At 33.8% G+C, this 14623-nt stretch overlaps 5 protein-coding genes and 1 long non-coding RNA gene across 11 annotated transcripts; 3 read left to right on the top strand and 3 right to left on the bottom strand.

Moving 5' to 3' along the window:
- Positions 1 to 12: 12 nt before the first annotated feature.
- On the bottom strand, positions 13 to 4488 carry LOC131663881 (kinesin-like protein KIF18A). Of its 4 annotated transcripts, none has more exons than XM_058934616.1 (4): positions 4358 to 4488; positions 1121 to 3486; positions 775 to 1054; positions 13 to 686 (listed from the first exon to the last, which is right to left on the bottom strand). In XM_058934616.1, the coding sequence occupies exons 2-4, from the start codon at positions 3441 to 3443 to the stop codon at positions 653 to 655; spliced, it is 2637 nt and encodes an 878-aa protein (XP_058790599.1). In that variant the 5' UTR covers positions 3444 to 3486; positions 4358 to 4488; the 3' UTR covers positions 13 to 652. The 4 variants fall into 4 exon arrangements, with proteins under 4 accessions (XP_058790599.1, XP_058790598.1, XP_058790597.1 ...); XM_058934614.1 differs by adding an exon at positions 4185 to 4276 and having other exon boundaries at positions 16 to 686; positions 775 to 3486; positions 4358 to 4486; XM_058934615.1 differs by having other exon boundaries at positions 14 to 686; positions 753 to 3486.
- Positions 896 to 4602, top strand: LOC131663885 (uncharacterized). 2 transcript variants are annotated; one of them, XR_009301886.1, is made up of 5 exons: positions 896 to 987; positions 3311 to 3499; positions 3932 to 4085; positions 4148 to 4401; positions 4463 to 4602. It is a non-coding gene; the product is annotated as an uncharacterized LOC131663885 (long non-coding RNA). The 2 variants fall into 2 exon arrangements; XR_009301887.1 differs by having other exon boundaries at positions 4148 to 4388; positions 4463 to 4595.
- Positions 4603 to 5951: 1349 nt separating this feature from the next.
- Positions 5952 to 8157, top strand: LOC131663848 (pyruvate dehydrogenase [acetyl-transferring]-phosphatase 1, mitochondrial). The gene is made up of 5 exons (XM_058934551.1): positions 5952 to 6516; positions 6604 to 6745; positions 6815 to 7288; positions 7408 to 7731; positions 7799 to 8157. The coding sequence occupies exons 1-5, from the start codon at positions 6385 to 6387 to the stop codon at positions 8155 to 8157; spliced, it is 1431 nt and encodes a 476-aa protein (XP_058790534.1). The 5' UTR covers positions 5952 to 6384.
- A 701-nt stretch (positions 8158 to 8858) lies between these two features.
- Positions 8859 to 11219, bottom strand: LOC131663849 (vacuolar protein sorting-associated protein 4). Of its 2 annotated transcripts, XM_058934554.1 has the most exons (8): positions 11063 to 11211; positions 10939 to 10984; positions 10706 to 10758; positions 10515 to 10626; positions 9951 to 10330; positions 9609 to 9876; positions 9077 to 9519; positions 8859 to 8999 (listed from the first exon to the last, which is right to left on the bottom strand). In XM_058934554.1, exons 3-8 carry the CDS (start codon positions 10727 to 10729, stop codon positions 8898 to 8900), a joined length of 1329 nt encoding a protein of 442 aa, XP_058790537.1. In that variant the 5' UTR covers positions 10730 to 10758; positions 10939 to 10984; positions 11063 to 11211; the 3' UTR covers positions 8859 to 8897. The 2 variants fall into 2 exon arrangements, with proteins under 2 accessions (XP_058790537.1, XP_058790536.1); XM_058934553.1 differs by having other exon boundaries at positions 10939 to 11219.
- A 163-nt stretch (positions 11220 to 11382) lies between these two features.
- On the top strand, positions 11383 to 13289 carry LOC131663937 (uncharacterized). Its single transcript, XM_058934726.1, has 4 exons — positions 11383 to 11842; positions 11921 to 12189; positions 12262 to 12824; positions 12908 to 13289. The coding sequence occupies exons 1-4, from the start codon at positions 11664 to 11666 to the stop codon at positions 13160 to 13162; spliced, it is 1266 nt and encodes a 421-aa protein (XP_058790709.1). The 5' UTR covers positions 11383 to 11663; the 3' UTR covers positions 13163 to 13289.
- LOC131663938 (magnesium-dependent phosphatase 1-like) lies at positions 12881 to 14320 on the bottom strand. The gene is made up of 5 exons (XM_058934727.1): positions 14133 to 14320; positions 13824 to 13881; positions 13535 to 13756; positions 13285 to 13464; positions 12881 to 13075 (listed from the first exon to the last, which is right to left on the bottom strand). Exons 1-4 carry the CDS (start codon positions 14170 to 14172, stop codon positions 13299 to 13301), a joined length of 486 nt encoding a protein of 161 aa, XP_058790710.1. The 5' UTR covers positions 14173 to 14320; the 3' UTR covers positions 12881 to 13075; positions 13285 to 13298.
- Between the last annotated feature and the right edge of the window lie 303 nt (positions 14321 to 14623).

The following is a 14623-nucleotide window of genomic DNA, read 5'->3' on the forward strand; positions in this document are numbered from 1 at the left end:
TCTTACAATATCTTAATTCAAAATATTATGATAACTTCTCACATTACGTACGCAAAAAGGTATCAAATTATATATCAATTAATTTGCTTTACAACAAAGATAAAAAATAAAATTATTAATCAATACGTTGTAGAAACTAATACAATCATCAGTCGTGATCGTTTCAACACGAATGCGCAATGTTTTTTAAATGGCTTATTATCTATTATTTTCGTTAAAATACAAGGCAGTCATGTCAGTATATAAGTGTAACGTTGCTTTAAACGTCAATCCCGGAGCTTTATGATCCAAGAATCATGTAAAAAAGAAACTGTTATTTGTTAAAAATAAATTATTTTGTTTTTTTATAAAAAGATTAGCTCGGTGCGGAAGCACTTCTTTTTATTTTGTTAGTGGACCCTTATATATCGCGTTCGATAATTCTTTGGCGGATTTTATCTTTCCAAAAAAATTAATAATAATAAACAATTTTAATGATAATAAAATAAATCGAGAGGCAAGAATTTGAAAGAACCTGCAAATTTGAACCGTCATATTAAAAATTAGCATAGACTGTACTTATGCGTACTAGCTTGTTTAACACGGGATCAAGAATGTTAAAATTATATACACATTTATTTCTACACAGCTCCAAGAACTATCTTTAACTTTCCTACCATGGCACTCGAGACGACGGCGCCGTTGATCTGAAAAATAAATATTAATTAATTCTCACGTTTGAATTATTCAACTTTCACTCAATTTTCATTTACTTAGGATTAATGCGTAACATACTTCTGCTGCGTCGTTTGCTTTTGTATTGTATTAATAGGTTTCTGGTATGGATGTGAAAACGTAAGTCCTCTTCTCTCCTTTGTCCTCATGGCCTTGAGTGCAGCCTCGGACTGGTCCCCATTGCAAGTCGTGCTCACAAGTGACTGCTGCTGCTGCTGCCTTAACCTCTCGGCCTTGATCTTGTTCAAGATAGCGATACTCTTGGCAGTCATGGTAGGTCTGGTAAAATCCTTGCTGTTCTCCTTACCATTTTGCACGGGAGCCGCTACATCGATTTTACCTTTTTGAGGTGGTGAAATTTTCTTAGCGATTTTTGCGGGCGACCTGGAATTCACCTGGTTCTTACTCTGATCAGACAACACTCGCTTCCTGCCTTTCGCTTCGGCGACGTGGAACGTGCTGTTGAGACTGTTTGACTCTGTGTTCTCGTCTTCGGCAACCGTTACGACATCGGTATTGATGGTGATGGTAGAGTTGAGTGGATTCTCGTCTACACGTGGCAAAGCTCCGTTTTTAGGTGGAGTACTGTAACTGAACGTCGTACTAAGAACGTTATTGCTAGATGGCGTAGTTTCTGTAATTTCCGTTTCCTCGTCGTCCGAGTCGAGATCCAAAAGCTCAGGCATGTTACCACTGGTGGGATTGTCAAGTTGCTGGATGCTCAAAACAGTGGTGCTATAGAAATCTTTATCTTGTTTGTCCATGTTCATGTCGGACCACTTGATGTTCTTAACACCCTCGAGCGATTTGACCAATTGCTTGAACTCCTGCTTAAGCTTTTCTGTGATGGTACCACCACCTCTCATCATGTTATAGTAATTCTGCAAGGTGGTACTCATCATCTTATGCATTGTACAAACACTTTGCATTTCGCACTGCTGCAAGCTGAGGACCTTTTTGACGTGCTCGAACTGCTGTTGTACCCTCGTTTTCTCAACTTCTGATGTATAACCGTTGATTTTATCCTCAAATTTGTCATACAAATTCTTTGATTTAACATCTAAAATCATCTCCGCGAGACTCGCCTCGACTTTGCATAAATCTTCCCAGACTTGTTTTATCTGTATTTTAATACCTTCTCGCTGACGCTTGAAGTATTGCAGCGATTTGTTAACTCGTGACTTCCCACTGGCGTTTTTCTCATTTTCGTACAACGTATCTACAGCTGTTGTTAAGTTATGTAGTCTTTTGTCAGCAGCTTTTTTGTACAGTATCCTACAGTATAAAATTTTGTCTATACTCTCCAATCCAAGAATCTTCTCATTTAACATTTTCTTTTTGTTGAACAATTCTTCAAATTTATTGTTGAATTCTATTATTTGCTGAGTCTGTTTTTCATTGTCAATTGAATTTTGAGGCGCAACAACTGCAGGAATAGCTCCTTTTTCGTAAGCTGACAACTTTTGTCTCAAAGTTTCTAATTCCTTTTTCTGTTCTTCAACCATCTTTATGTAGCCAGAGACATGCATTTGACAAGATACAATATTCTTTTTAACGCTAGTTTTGATTTTCTTAGCCCTGTTGGCATATCTTAGAGTATTGTATGTATCTTCAAATGTTGCACTAGAAGGACTAATATTTGCTATCATAACTGTTTGACAATTCCCACCTAGAGAATCCTTGAGAAGTCGCGTCAACTTCGAGTCGCGGTATGGAATATATTTTATTCCATCAGCCAAATTATTGATACAATTACCAAGTGCCAAAAGAGACTTGTTTATGTTGGCACCTTCTTTGAATCTAGCACCTGAACAACCAGTAGCAGATGCTCTTTCAGAGCCAGCTAAATCTATCATTGATAGTTTCACATGTTTTACTTGACCATCCATTTTGTTTGTGATATTTACATACACCTGAAAAACAGCATGACTTCTACTACTTTCCTGATTGGCATCTGTTGCATGTTGAGTACGATTTTTGTTTCCTTTTGCCAGTAGAGATAACAACTCCTCTGGATTATGAATGGAGATTATCTTTAAGCCAGCAACAATTACACCAGCTCTGCCATCTTCTCTCAAGTGCAATGGACCAACTTTGTGTAGAAGATCTTGTACATTCTCATTATAAATTTCTAAGTATGAAACACCAAGATTGAAATCTCTACTTTCTCTCTGCAATTCGATTTGAGCAAAGAGTTCAGCCATTGTACGATATGTGATTCCAGGATCTCCTTCTTTACCAAGCATCGTATGAGTTTTGCCAGCTCCGGTGGCTCCGTAAGCAAATACTGAACAGTTATAACCATCCAACAAATTTGAGATTAAATGCTTTGTACTACCTTCAAAGACATCTGTGTTTGAATGTGTCATATCAAATACTCTATCAAATACAAATTGTAGTTCTTTGTTCTGTTTTTTCAATAAATCACGACCTTTCTGTACTACTCCTCTATAAAAGAAGGGGTTCTCTTCTTCCTTTGGATCAAAAATAAGCATCTGCTCATCTATAATTTTTACAACTGTTTTGTAATTTTCTTGCATCTCCTTCTCATTATGAGGTCTAACCCTGACAATGACTTTTATGCTTGTTTGTGCAGAATCACTGGCTTCACTACGCATTGTACTGCCACTAGTACTTGGCTTCACTCCTTGACCAGATCGTCTTTTGCTGAATTTTTTCACTTTATTGGGTGAAAAGGCCTTAGTCAAGTCCTTTCTGTTGAACACCATTTTGTCTGTGGATTAGCCTTGGTCACAGGGTCACCAGGCTTGCCTGTCATTAAAAAGTAACAAAAAATTAGTATTGAAATTATTTATTATTAATTCTTACTATTTTAGTTTTATATCATAAAATAATATGACAAACAATGCTCTGAAAGATTTAAATATGGTTGAGTTGTGAGTTTTCTCAGTAGAAATTTAGAAAACAATAGGATGTTAAGCTTTAACTAATTCTTTAATATAAGTTAAATTATAATGATTACTATATAAAAGAATTGGTGAATGTTTTTATTCATATTTTTTATTACATCATAGTTATGCTACATGAAACTTCTAACAATGAAAGTAATTATTTTATCATGCACAGCTGACTCATTTTAGATACTATCAGCAAACTGCATTAAAATAATTATATCACTATTATTAAAAACTGCATTAATACAGTAAACTAACAATTTTCATGATAAAACATAAAATAATCCTTTTGTGAAATAAAGCTAAACCGCGTGAATTATACTCATTGAAAATAAAAAAGTAATGATGAAGCCATTAAAATATCATTGGAAGAAGCCAAACAAAAACGACTCTCTGTATAACTGTCAAAACGTACTACGCGAGTACCAGGTGCCCGCATATCTTACTCTATCAGTAGTACGTATGACATTATGAATGAAAACATCCACAAGAGTGCGTCTGAATAATCCCTCTTTTAGCACATCAACAAAATAAAGGGAATAAACAATAAACTACTTGAAAACGCATGTCGCCTCGGCAAAGCAACAACGCGTCCACTAGTTTGAGATGTCCATGGGAGAGTTGGTCGCCGCTGCGGATGACAACGTCTATACACAAAATCGCATCTTTTCTAAGTAACACTCGTCATTGTGCAAATATATCACAACCACCAGATAAACGAAACTCACCAGCACATAAGATGATGTCCCGACCAGGATGGTTGGTGACTTTCGTAGGTAATACTCCCTTAGTATCGCCTTCACTTCTTAATGTGTCGGTATCGGCGTCAGCAGGTCAGACAGACACGGAACAACTCGCGCCAGTGCACTACGACGACCGTTGGCGGCCGGCGGGCGCAACGGGGAACAACGAAAATTCGAAATTCAAACTGCCAAGTTGTTTCGCCGTGTAACCACTGCGGCGCTAATGTCGTGCTTTGAGTGGTGAAATGAGATGATTTGGTAGAAGAGGTGCAGTTTATCCAGATGAAAGTTATTTGTTTTGATGTTACGTTGGCGCCGCTCCATTAGTGTTGTTCCTTTGTCATGATTTCTCTCGGGTTTGAGCTTTCTAATCGAACTTCTTTTCCGTTTTATTCGTTCATAAGTATGTTGTAGAGCATTAAAATTATTAAAAACAATCATATATGGTATAAAATATTATTTATAAATTGGCGTTTCATGTTTTAATAATCATAACAAAATCAATCGATTACATTGCCGTTTGAATGTTCAAACGAAGTGCGTAACAATTAGTTTATGATGAATGTCTAAATAAATTAATACTTGCTATCAACATTGGTTCAAATAAATAAAACTACAATTGAAAAGAAAATTGTAGAGATTTTTGTAAAGATTTTCAAAACAAATTATTGAAGGAAGCAAAGTTTCTAATATGTTTATAAAAAATATACATAAATAAAACTGAAAGTACTGATAGCTGTGAGCTACTACTGGTAGCTTCATTCGCTATAGTGCTGAAGATTTAATTTGTTGCGTAGAAATTACGTTAATCTATTTTCTTGCCAACGCCAAAATTTACATATACTTTCAATACTACCGATGATGTAACCTGGCACAAAAACTTGAAGGTATTGGCATAAATTACTTTTGCAATAGACCATTTGAAACTTCTGAGCGCGCTTTACATACTCTCAAGTGTCATGCCCGATGAAAGTACTTTGAGAGTTTGTAAGTCGCGATATTGAATCAAGTTCGCTCGTCGTACAAACTGCACATAAACTTGTATTGAGCAATGGAATGGTGAGTGTATCATACAGCAGAACAGCTTACTGAATTTATATTGTTGCAGTTATTTCAGTATCCTGGTTCTAATCAGGCAGCCGTTGTCTTGTACTGCATCTAAATTCGCTGTTATGCTTCATTAAAGTTTGCACACTCATGTACTTCGATCTCGAGCCTTAATTTGTATGATAAAATGAATATTGATCTAACATTAATTACATATATGATGAAATAAAATGTGAGACAGCAATCAATGTTACTTTAAATATAATTAATTTAAGCTTCATTAAAATTGCAACAATATTACCCATTCAATTAATAATTGATAAATTTATTAATTTTATTTAAACCTTAACTTATCAAAGAAAACCTTACTTGTTTATTTAAATTAAAGTTAATCTTATCAAACGTAAATTATTATTTCTTAAATAATGTGAAATTTTCCTCAATTCGAATTAACATCATTGATAAATGCAAAACAAAATGCTTGTTTTCATGAAGAACAAAAGTTGAAGTGATCTATTAATATACGCAAACGAACGATTTGCTTTCAATCAAATTGATAATAAAGAGCTACAATGTAATATATAATTTCGAAGAAATAAGATGAGCGAATCAACAATTAAAAAACGTAATTACGCACACGATTAAGAGCATCTCCACGTGCGCGCGCAGTGATAATTTTATATATAGGTTTGTCTTTCTCGCATAGCTGTCCCGGCAATGCATATATATATATACGAGCGTTCACAAAAATAGAAGTATATAGGATAGCTGCACATTATATCTCAGCAGACAACTCGCATCAAAGCGGCGCGAGAATAGTATAGTCGTACAGAGTCAAGAGCTTTATAACCTCGCAACACCGTGGAGACAGGGAGACAGCAAAGTGTCTCGCAAATGCGGATAAATCAGAGAAAAGAAATTTTTAGAAGAACATTGAAAATTCTGTTGGGACGTCCCGATATAGGATGGTCCTGCGACTGCCTATCCTCAAGCACCTAGCCAACGGCCCGAGATACTTCAAGGTCAAACATGCTTGCAATGTGCTCGAGTCTTGGATGAGGTTCTATGTGAGTCTACCTTGGCTTACGCCCCACGAGGTATCGCTTCTGTTTTTGTTATTCTTTACCTGTCACCATTTCGGAATGGTGCTTCGTTTCTTCACATTATATCATTTGCTTCTCCAGGTGACCGATATTCTGCAAACCAATGAATTTACCAAAGAGTTTACTGGTCCTAATTCTGTTAAAAGTTACGATTCTAATCAATTAGCTTCTAATAATCCTATAGAAGATACTAGAGCTGAAGCAAGGTGTTTGTTAACAAATGGTATGTTGACAGTTGTATGCTAATGAACAACTGATTATTAAATAAACAACACTGCTTTCAAATTTGCAGGCTTTCTAATGGGGGTGTTCGATGGCCATGGTGGAAGTGCATGTGCTCAAGTGGTATCAAAACGTCTTTTAAATTACATTGCAGCTTATCTATTGCCCCCAAACATGCTGCAGACATTCCTGCAGTCAGTGATATCTGGAAAGAACTCCCAATTACTTGAATCATTTAATGATAAAGCCAAGCTGGTTAATGAACTTAATGAAATCTATCAGAAAAGTTTCATCCAATTTCTCAAAGACTTGGCTGAAAATAATGCTAACAAGGAATTCCAAATGGAAGCTGCCATAGAAAATGCCTTTCTCAGGCTTGATAACGACATTTCGGACGAAGCTCTCAATTCTACAAAAAGTAATGTCACAAGATTACTCTCTGTGGCAATGTCAGGAGCAGTAGCTGCTGTTGCGCACATTGATGGACCTCATTTACATGTTGCTAGTGCAGGAGATTGTCAAGTAGTTTTAGGAGTGCTTTCAGGTATTACTCATAAAAATAAAACTTTAATAAATTAATCCATAGGAAATTCAAAATAAAAAATATTTTCAGACTGAAAAGCAGCTTATAAATGTAAAACAGTAATGATTTTTTTTTTATAGAAAACGATATGTGGTCTGCTAAGATGATGACAGTGGAACATAACACCGATAATCGCACAGAAGTCGAGAGAATATTTTCGGAGCATCCCCCGAACGAAAAAACGACTGCCATAAAAATGGAACGATTGTTAGGTCAGCTGGCACCGCTTCGCGCTATTGGTGATTTTCGATATAAATGGAGCCTTGAGCTGATGCAGAAAAAAGTTGTGCCATACTACGGCGAAAATGCTATTCCTCCAAACTACCTTACTCCTCCGTATCTCACAGCTAAACCAGAAGTCAAGTATCATAGACTAACTCCAAGAGATAAATTTTTAATCATAGGTAACTAATTAATAATATAAAATGTAATTTGTTTCAAACAATTCAATTTTGATCATCAATTTTTCAGCTTCCGACGGTTTATGGGACTTGATATCTCCATTAGAAGCCGTCAGACTGGTGGGTGAGCACATGAGCGGCAAAGTGACGCTAAGCCCACTACGACTACCTCGTAAAAATATGAAACTTTCAGAAATTAATGAAATGTTACTGCAACGGAAGGAAGGGTTGGAGAAGAAACCCTTGGATAGTAACGCAGCTACTCATTTGATAAGAAATGCTTTGGGCGGCACGGAATACGGATTAAATCATGCTAAAATATCGAAAATGTTGACATTACCAGGAGATGTTGTGCGATTGTTTAGAGATGATATTACTGTAACGGTGGTGTACATGGACTCCGAGTTTTTGAGACATTGTCCTCTTTAAATGGTTGCTATTCTAGCTATTCTATGTAATGACACTTGAGATGAATGAGACTTGAAAGTTTCAAGTGATCACAAAAAACCGTTCAATTAATTACGGTATAGAGTTTGTTATTTATTTAATTATTAACAATAAAAATAATTTACATAAGAACAGCGTTCCCTGGATTATTCGTAACACATTATTACATTACACATTGAGTCTAGCTATTTAAAATTGATTCTAAAACGTGTTTCTTAAACACAAGTTTTTATTAATGTAAAAATTTATGGTAAAAAAGCTTTCTATTTTTTACAATTCTCAATTAAAAATATAAACGGCATTATGAAATCAAAAACAAAAATAAAATTAAAATTGTTTTTTTAAAACAAAAACCATCGTGGCTATTCCACCAACTAGTGGCGAAAATTCGTATTTATCTCTTGAAACCACAATACATTGTGTAATCAAAAATAGAAAATAACGTGTTTAACAATTTGTTTTTTCCGACAATCTTAGACATTTTTATCTAAAAATATAGATCATTATATACTGCCTCTGTTGCAAGCTTATTACACGCAAGTTTGACGAGTTTTAGTACCTCATTTATGTGTCTTTTTTTTTTTCAAGGAAAAAACGAAAAAAGTTATTTCAACGTCATCATACTCATAGAGCACGTTGAATTAATTGAAAACAGATAAGGCAAGCGCTCAAATTGAATGTTTGAGTTTTTTATCTTATGCACTCACTGTTCAATATTCGAATTACCCTTCTTGACCAAAGTCTTCTTTGAACTTGTCAAGCTTTTTCATATCATCTTCGTTTACAGTTGGACGGGTTGTACTCAACGACTTCATCATGTCTTTCTATAATTGTAAAATAAAAAACTTGCAGTCGTATTTTATAACTTGTTAAAATTACCAAAAATAATAAAATTGCTTACAATAGTTACTGGTGGCTCAAACAATTTATCCCCAGGTACTTCCATCCAATTCATTTCAATAGCAGCTGGATCTCCAGGTGAACATGGTGTTAGAAGATCGTCTACTATCACCGTTGGATCATTCGGCGACGGTCCACTAACTTTTTTGAAGTGTGTAGCTGTTTGAACTTGTCGAACAGGTTGCATAAGAGCATCCCTCACTACGATACTGATATCGGCTCCTGAGTATCCTTCAGTAGAAGCAGCTAATTTCTTAAAATCTTCTTCAGTAAGTGTGTGAGATGTACTTCCCAAATGAAGCTTAAACATTAATACTCTTGCTGGTTCTTCCGGCAAAGGGATGTAAATTCTTTTCTCAAAACGTCTTCTGATAGCAGAGTCCAACACCCATGGAATATTTGTGGCTCCTAATACAAGAATTCCATCATTGTCATTGCCCACACCTATAAATTTTAGGTATTACAGTTAATTGTTTGTAAGCAAACAAAGTTTAATTGTTTAATTATAATAAGCTTAAAAATTGAGTGTATACCTTGCATTTGAACAAGAAATTCTGTTTTTATTCTCCTGGCAGATTCTGACTCATTGTCTGATCTTGAGGAACATAGAGAATCTACCTCGTCAATGAAAATGATACTAGGTTTGTGACTACGAGCTAGTTCAAATAAATTCTTGACTAATTTCTCAGATTCACCTAGCCACTTGCTTACCAAGTCAGAAGAAGAAACCGAGAAAAATGTGGAGTTATTGGCCTCTGTTGCCAGAGCTTTTGCCAAATATGATTTACCTGTTCCAGGAGGCTGTAATAAACCAGTACTCTATTAGACTCAATATTCACATAGATTTTACTTTAACACTATGTATTTCAACTTACACCAAAGAGTAAGATTCCTTTCCATGGAATTCTTTTGCCTGTAAACAAGTGAGGAAAGCGAAGAGGCAATATCACAGCTTCTTTCAAAGCTTCCTTAGCTCCATCCAGACCAGCAACATCACTCCATTTTACATCTGGCTTTTCAATAATAATTGCTCCTTCAAGCTTGCTTTGTAATTTCTTTTTTTCAGGATCACTATCAGTATCACTATCTCCACTATCACTCTTTTTGTCTTCACTCTTGGAATTTTCTTCTCCAGCCTTCACTGGCTTCTTCTTCTCTTTTTTCTTCAAGTATGACTTTAATTTTTCTGCTCTGTCCAGGTACTGCATACACTTACTGCGAATGCTATCTTTAGCTCTTTCACCTTGTGCTTCATCTGCAATAGAATTATATTAATTAAATACCAAATTTTTGCTGATTAATGAATTTGATTATTTTACATTTTTAGAAAAAGATAATAGCCAAATTTAATCTGGTAGAAATTTATATTAAGAAATAACTAATTCACATCATATCACAGGTAAGATGTACTAAAATCATGACTGATAATAATTACTTACATTTGATGGCATGAAGAAAATACTCCACAGAATGCTCATAAAGCCTCAGTGCATCCTCGTAGTTTTTGTTTCTATCTTCTTCTGTTGCTTTTGTTACCATATCAATGGCTTTCTAGAAAGTATACAAAAAGTTTCATTAGTTAAACAAATTTCCACCTCGACGTCTTTTTGCACGGTTAAAAATTGCTCACCTGTAGAATGGGTCCCGATGCCATGATGCTCAACAATCAACGAATTGCTCCACCTTGAAAAATACGAATATGTCATCTTCTATAACCTTATTATAACTATATCTATCAACATGTAAATTGCATTCTATATTAGCAGCAAAATAGAGTCTTCATTTCCGGGTTCTCAGCTCGTACAAATGATTTTTGTAATATGTTGCAATAAACAGAACACTATATAAAAGGTTGATACTTACGAGTATTTATATGACACAGAGCCTCTTTTCCTGTCAATGGGATAACCTTCAAAAGAAAAGATTTTCAACTGTCTGACGTCGTCATATTACCACCGTTAAAGTTCATAAAAGCGAAAATATTAACCAGCGATATTTTCCCTGCTTATAAGTTCATTACTAATTATCCAACGAAACTGTGGGAAATACTGACTGTCAAATTCCGCGATTACGCCTTTACTTTTTCTCTAACACACAAGAAATCCCTTCAACTTCAACTCCCCACTCAGTTGGTCAATCCCCATGAGCCCATGACCCATGCAGCGCATAGGTAGATAAGCCTGATACAGATTCTGGTCATTCTGGATCATGTACGACTCTTACGCCCTCTTCGATAAATACTATAAAGTAAAATTAAACTCATTTTTTCACGTATCTATTTACAGTTTACAGTATGTACACATCGTCCGAAAGAAGGATCGATAGATTTTTGTTAAAAATATTGTAGACTTTTTCTTAAATGAAAATGATTTATGATTATATATATTTATATAATTCTACAGCGATTAAGATAGTTTATACAGGATGAAATTGAAATGAATCACAGTGTCCAGAACTCCAAAAGAATAACCTGATGTAATTGTTTTGGATAAATATTGTTTATTGATTTTCAAGTTCCATTTAAAGATTAAAGTTAAAATATAATAAAATAATGAAGACGAATGATTTCATATATATAAAGCAAGATAATGTTTTATATACAACCACCAAAAGGGTTGGTAACGTTGCATACTCTAGAAGAAATAGTTTTTTCTCGTTTAGACTATTTAAATGTTTTAAAAGCTAATAAAGTTGAAGCATTTAATGGCAAATTTGAATATTTACTTGAAGGATCAATTCATGATTGTATTGGACATTTCATATTGAGGTAACAAAATTTTAGCTTAGTATTATTATGAATATGTCAAATGATTTAAATGAGATATATTAATTTATTGTTTTATAGATTTTTTATGTCAAAGACTGATGAGCTATTTTCCTTGTGGATTAGAAAAGAAACATTTCTCTTAAAACATAGACTATCTGTCATTCGAGCAAACCAGTTATATAAATTATTGAGAACTATTTTGAAACATGTGATTAGACGTGAAAATTCAATTAACTCAGTAGACAATGTTTTAATCAATGTTTGTACATTATATTTAACTCCTAAAGTGTTCAAGCATATTGTTTCCAAATCTCATCCTGAATATTGCACTAAATATCACCATAAAAGTATCTTTTAAATTATAAAATATTTACTTTCTTGAAAAGACTTATTATTCTAATTTCGTTATTATCTTTCAGTCAATTTTGAATTATTACCAGATTTAGTAGAAAGAAGAGCTGTTGAACTTTATAAGGGCTTAGCAACAGTTTACTGCTCACAGTGGAAAGATTTGCTGCAATCTCTCTTTCAAACTTTTATATCTCTGGAAATAAAAAATCATCATTCTTTGATAGAAAACATCATTGCAGATCCACGTTTAAGTATCATTCATAAGAAGCTGCAGCATTATTTGTTTACCAAAGGTTACAACACTGGGAGGATAACAGCTTCAAATATAGATAACGAAGCTTTTAATTTTCCTCCTTGTATGGCTCATCTACACTCTGAACTACAACGTAAACATCGCCTCAGTCACTATGCGCGTTTTTATTACACATTATTTTTAAAAGAATGTGGGATGAGCCTAGAAGAAGCATTTTTGTACTGGAAGCAGGAGTATTCTAAACCCCATAGCTGTACATCTTCATGTGTTCATGATTGGCAAACTAATGTTAAAAAGTTTACTTATAGTATTAAACATATGTATGGGTTGGAAGGTGGACGAAAAAATTACCAAACTCCATCATGTCGCGGAATCCAAGTAAGTATTTATTTACATTCACTTTAGTAAAGTAATTATATATAGATTATTTACAATTTATTAAATTATTCATTATTTTATAGGAACACATTCCTAGTGCAAGTTATGAGGGTGGATGTCCTTTCAAGAATTTTGACAAAGAATCTTTAAAAACTTTTCTACTTAAAACTATGACTGATACTGAGGCAGGAAAATTTATAACAAACAGTTTCGAAGAGGATCCTCAAATCTCTTGCGCAAATATCTTCAAACTAAAAAGTACAATTACAATCAAAGATATTACCATTACCAAACCAGTCCAGTATTATTTACAAATAATTAACTTTAATCAAGTTTGATTCTATTGATCTATTTTCTTTTGTATACAGCTTTATATTTTTTTTTGCATTTTGAAAGTAATGAATTAAGTTTACCATATTGATTTTTTTATTTGTTAAAAAATAAATTATTATATTTTTACCTATACTAGTTTAGTTATCTATTTGCAAATTGCTTGAAACCTTCTTGTACAACTTTGTGAGTTACTCCATTCATAACAAAAATTGACAATACTCCTAGTTCAGTTAAATCCTTAATATTCCTTTGCTCATCATCAAAGAATATCATATCTTTGTACTCAACACCTGATGCATCTTTTATTCTACAAATATAAGAAGTAATGTAATATTTTTTTGATAAATGCAATAAGTCTGCAGAATGTTATTATTTACTTGGAAAAGTGAGTAGTTTTAGAACCTGGATAAATTTCTGTATATTTTATATACTTATTCCATCCAAATAAATCTAGTAATTGTTTGGCTCCTTTGATTTCTGAAGTCCTGGAAGCTATTCCAATTTCATATCCTTCTTGACTTAATTTTTTCAAAATTTCAGAGGCATATGGATAATAACTTATTGTTTGACCATGAGCATCAACTACTTTATTGTTTGAGCTATAACAACATTATCGTTCTATTAATAATATAGATACTCTAAGTTGTTACTTCAAAATATACAAACCCCTTTCTGAATGGAGGTGTCACATGTGTATCAACCCAGAATGGCCATAACGTGTAATCTAAAACATTTTTACTCATTTTACAACTTTCTATTTTCTATAAAAATAAGACAGTCAGTTCTTTAAACAGAAATCCTATTAATCGCACGTTTTTGTAAAGTACAAATTAATACTACTTATGCGACTTGTCATTAAAAATCTATTTTGCAACTGCTAAAAAATACTAAAATAATGATAATTTTCGAGCTATCTGTATTGAATCATTCCAATTAATAAGAATTGATAATAAAACATATTGAATAATTCCTAACCTAGATCAAAGACTACGACTTTCGGTCTCTTCACGTCCATTTTACTTGAAAAATCACTAGTTTATATTCCGAAATTTATGTGAAAACTTATCTTTTCATCAATTAATTTGAGCTGTAATGTAACGTGAATTAAAAAAAAACATTGCTCCAAATTTATGTCAGTGTTCCAAACGTGACGGACCTTAACCTTTCGCGAAGAAACTGAGGATGAATGGCACATTCCTAAAATTATTTAAAGCGAATAGAATGGCAAGTGATAACATAGATAGACAGCACGAGTTGAAACGCTCATCGGTATTACGTATACCGATCGAAGTGTTCCAATTCAAAAGTTCTACCATACATATAAACAAGACAGAAAACAATTTTATTATGCATGATATTTGTTTTCAAATCATTTATTTAAAATTTACATTGTTGCATTAAATCTTTCTAGGATTTTAAGATGGTGATTAAGGATTGTGTGGGCGTCGTTTATAGGCGTAAATGAC

This window comes from Phymastichus coffea, unplaced genomic scaffold (assembly GCF_024137745.1).
Source record: "Phymastichus coffea isolate CEN01 unplaced genomic scaffold, Cenicafe_Pcof_1.1 PCOF00039, whole genome shotgun sequence".
Taxonomy (NCBI): domain Eukaryota; kingdom Metazoa; phylum Arthropoda; class Insecta; order Hymenoptera; family Eulophidae; genus Phymastichus; species Phymastichus coffea.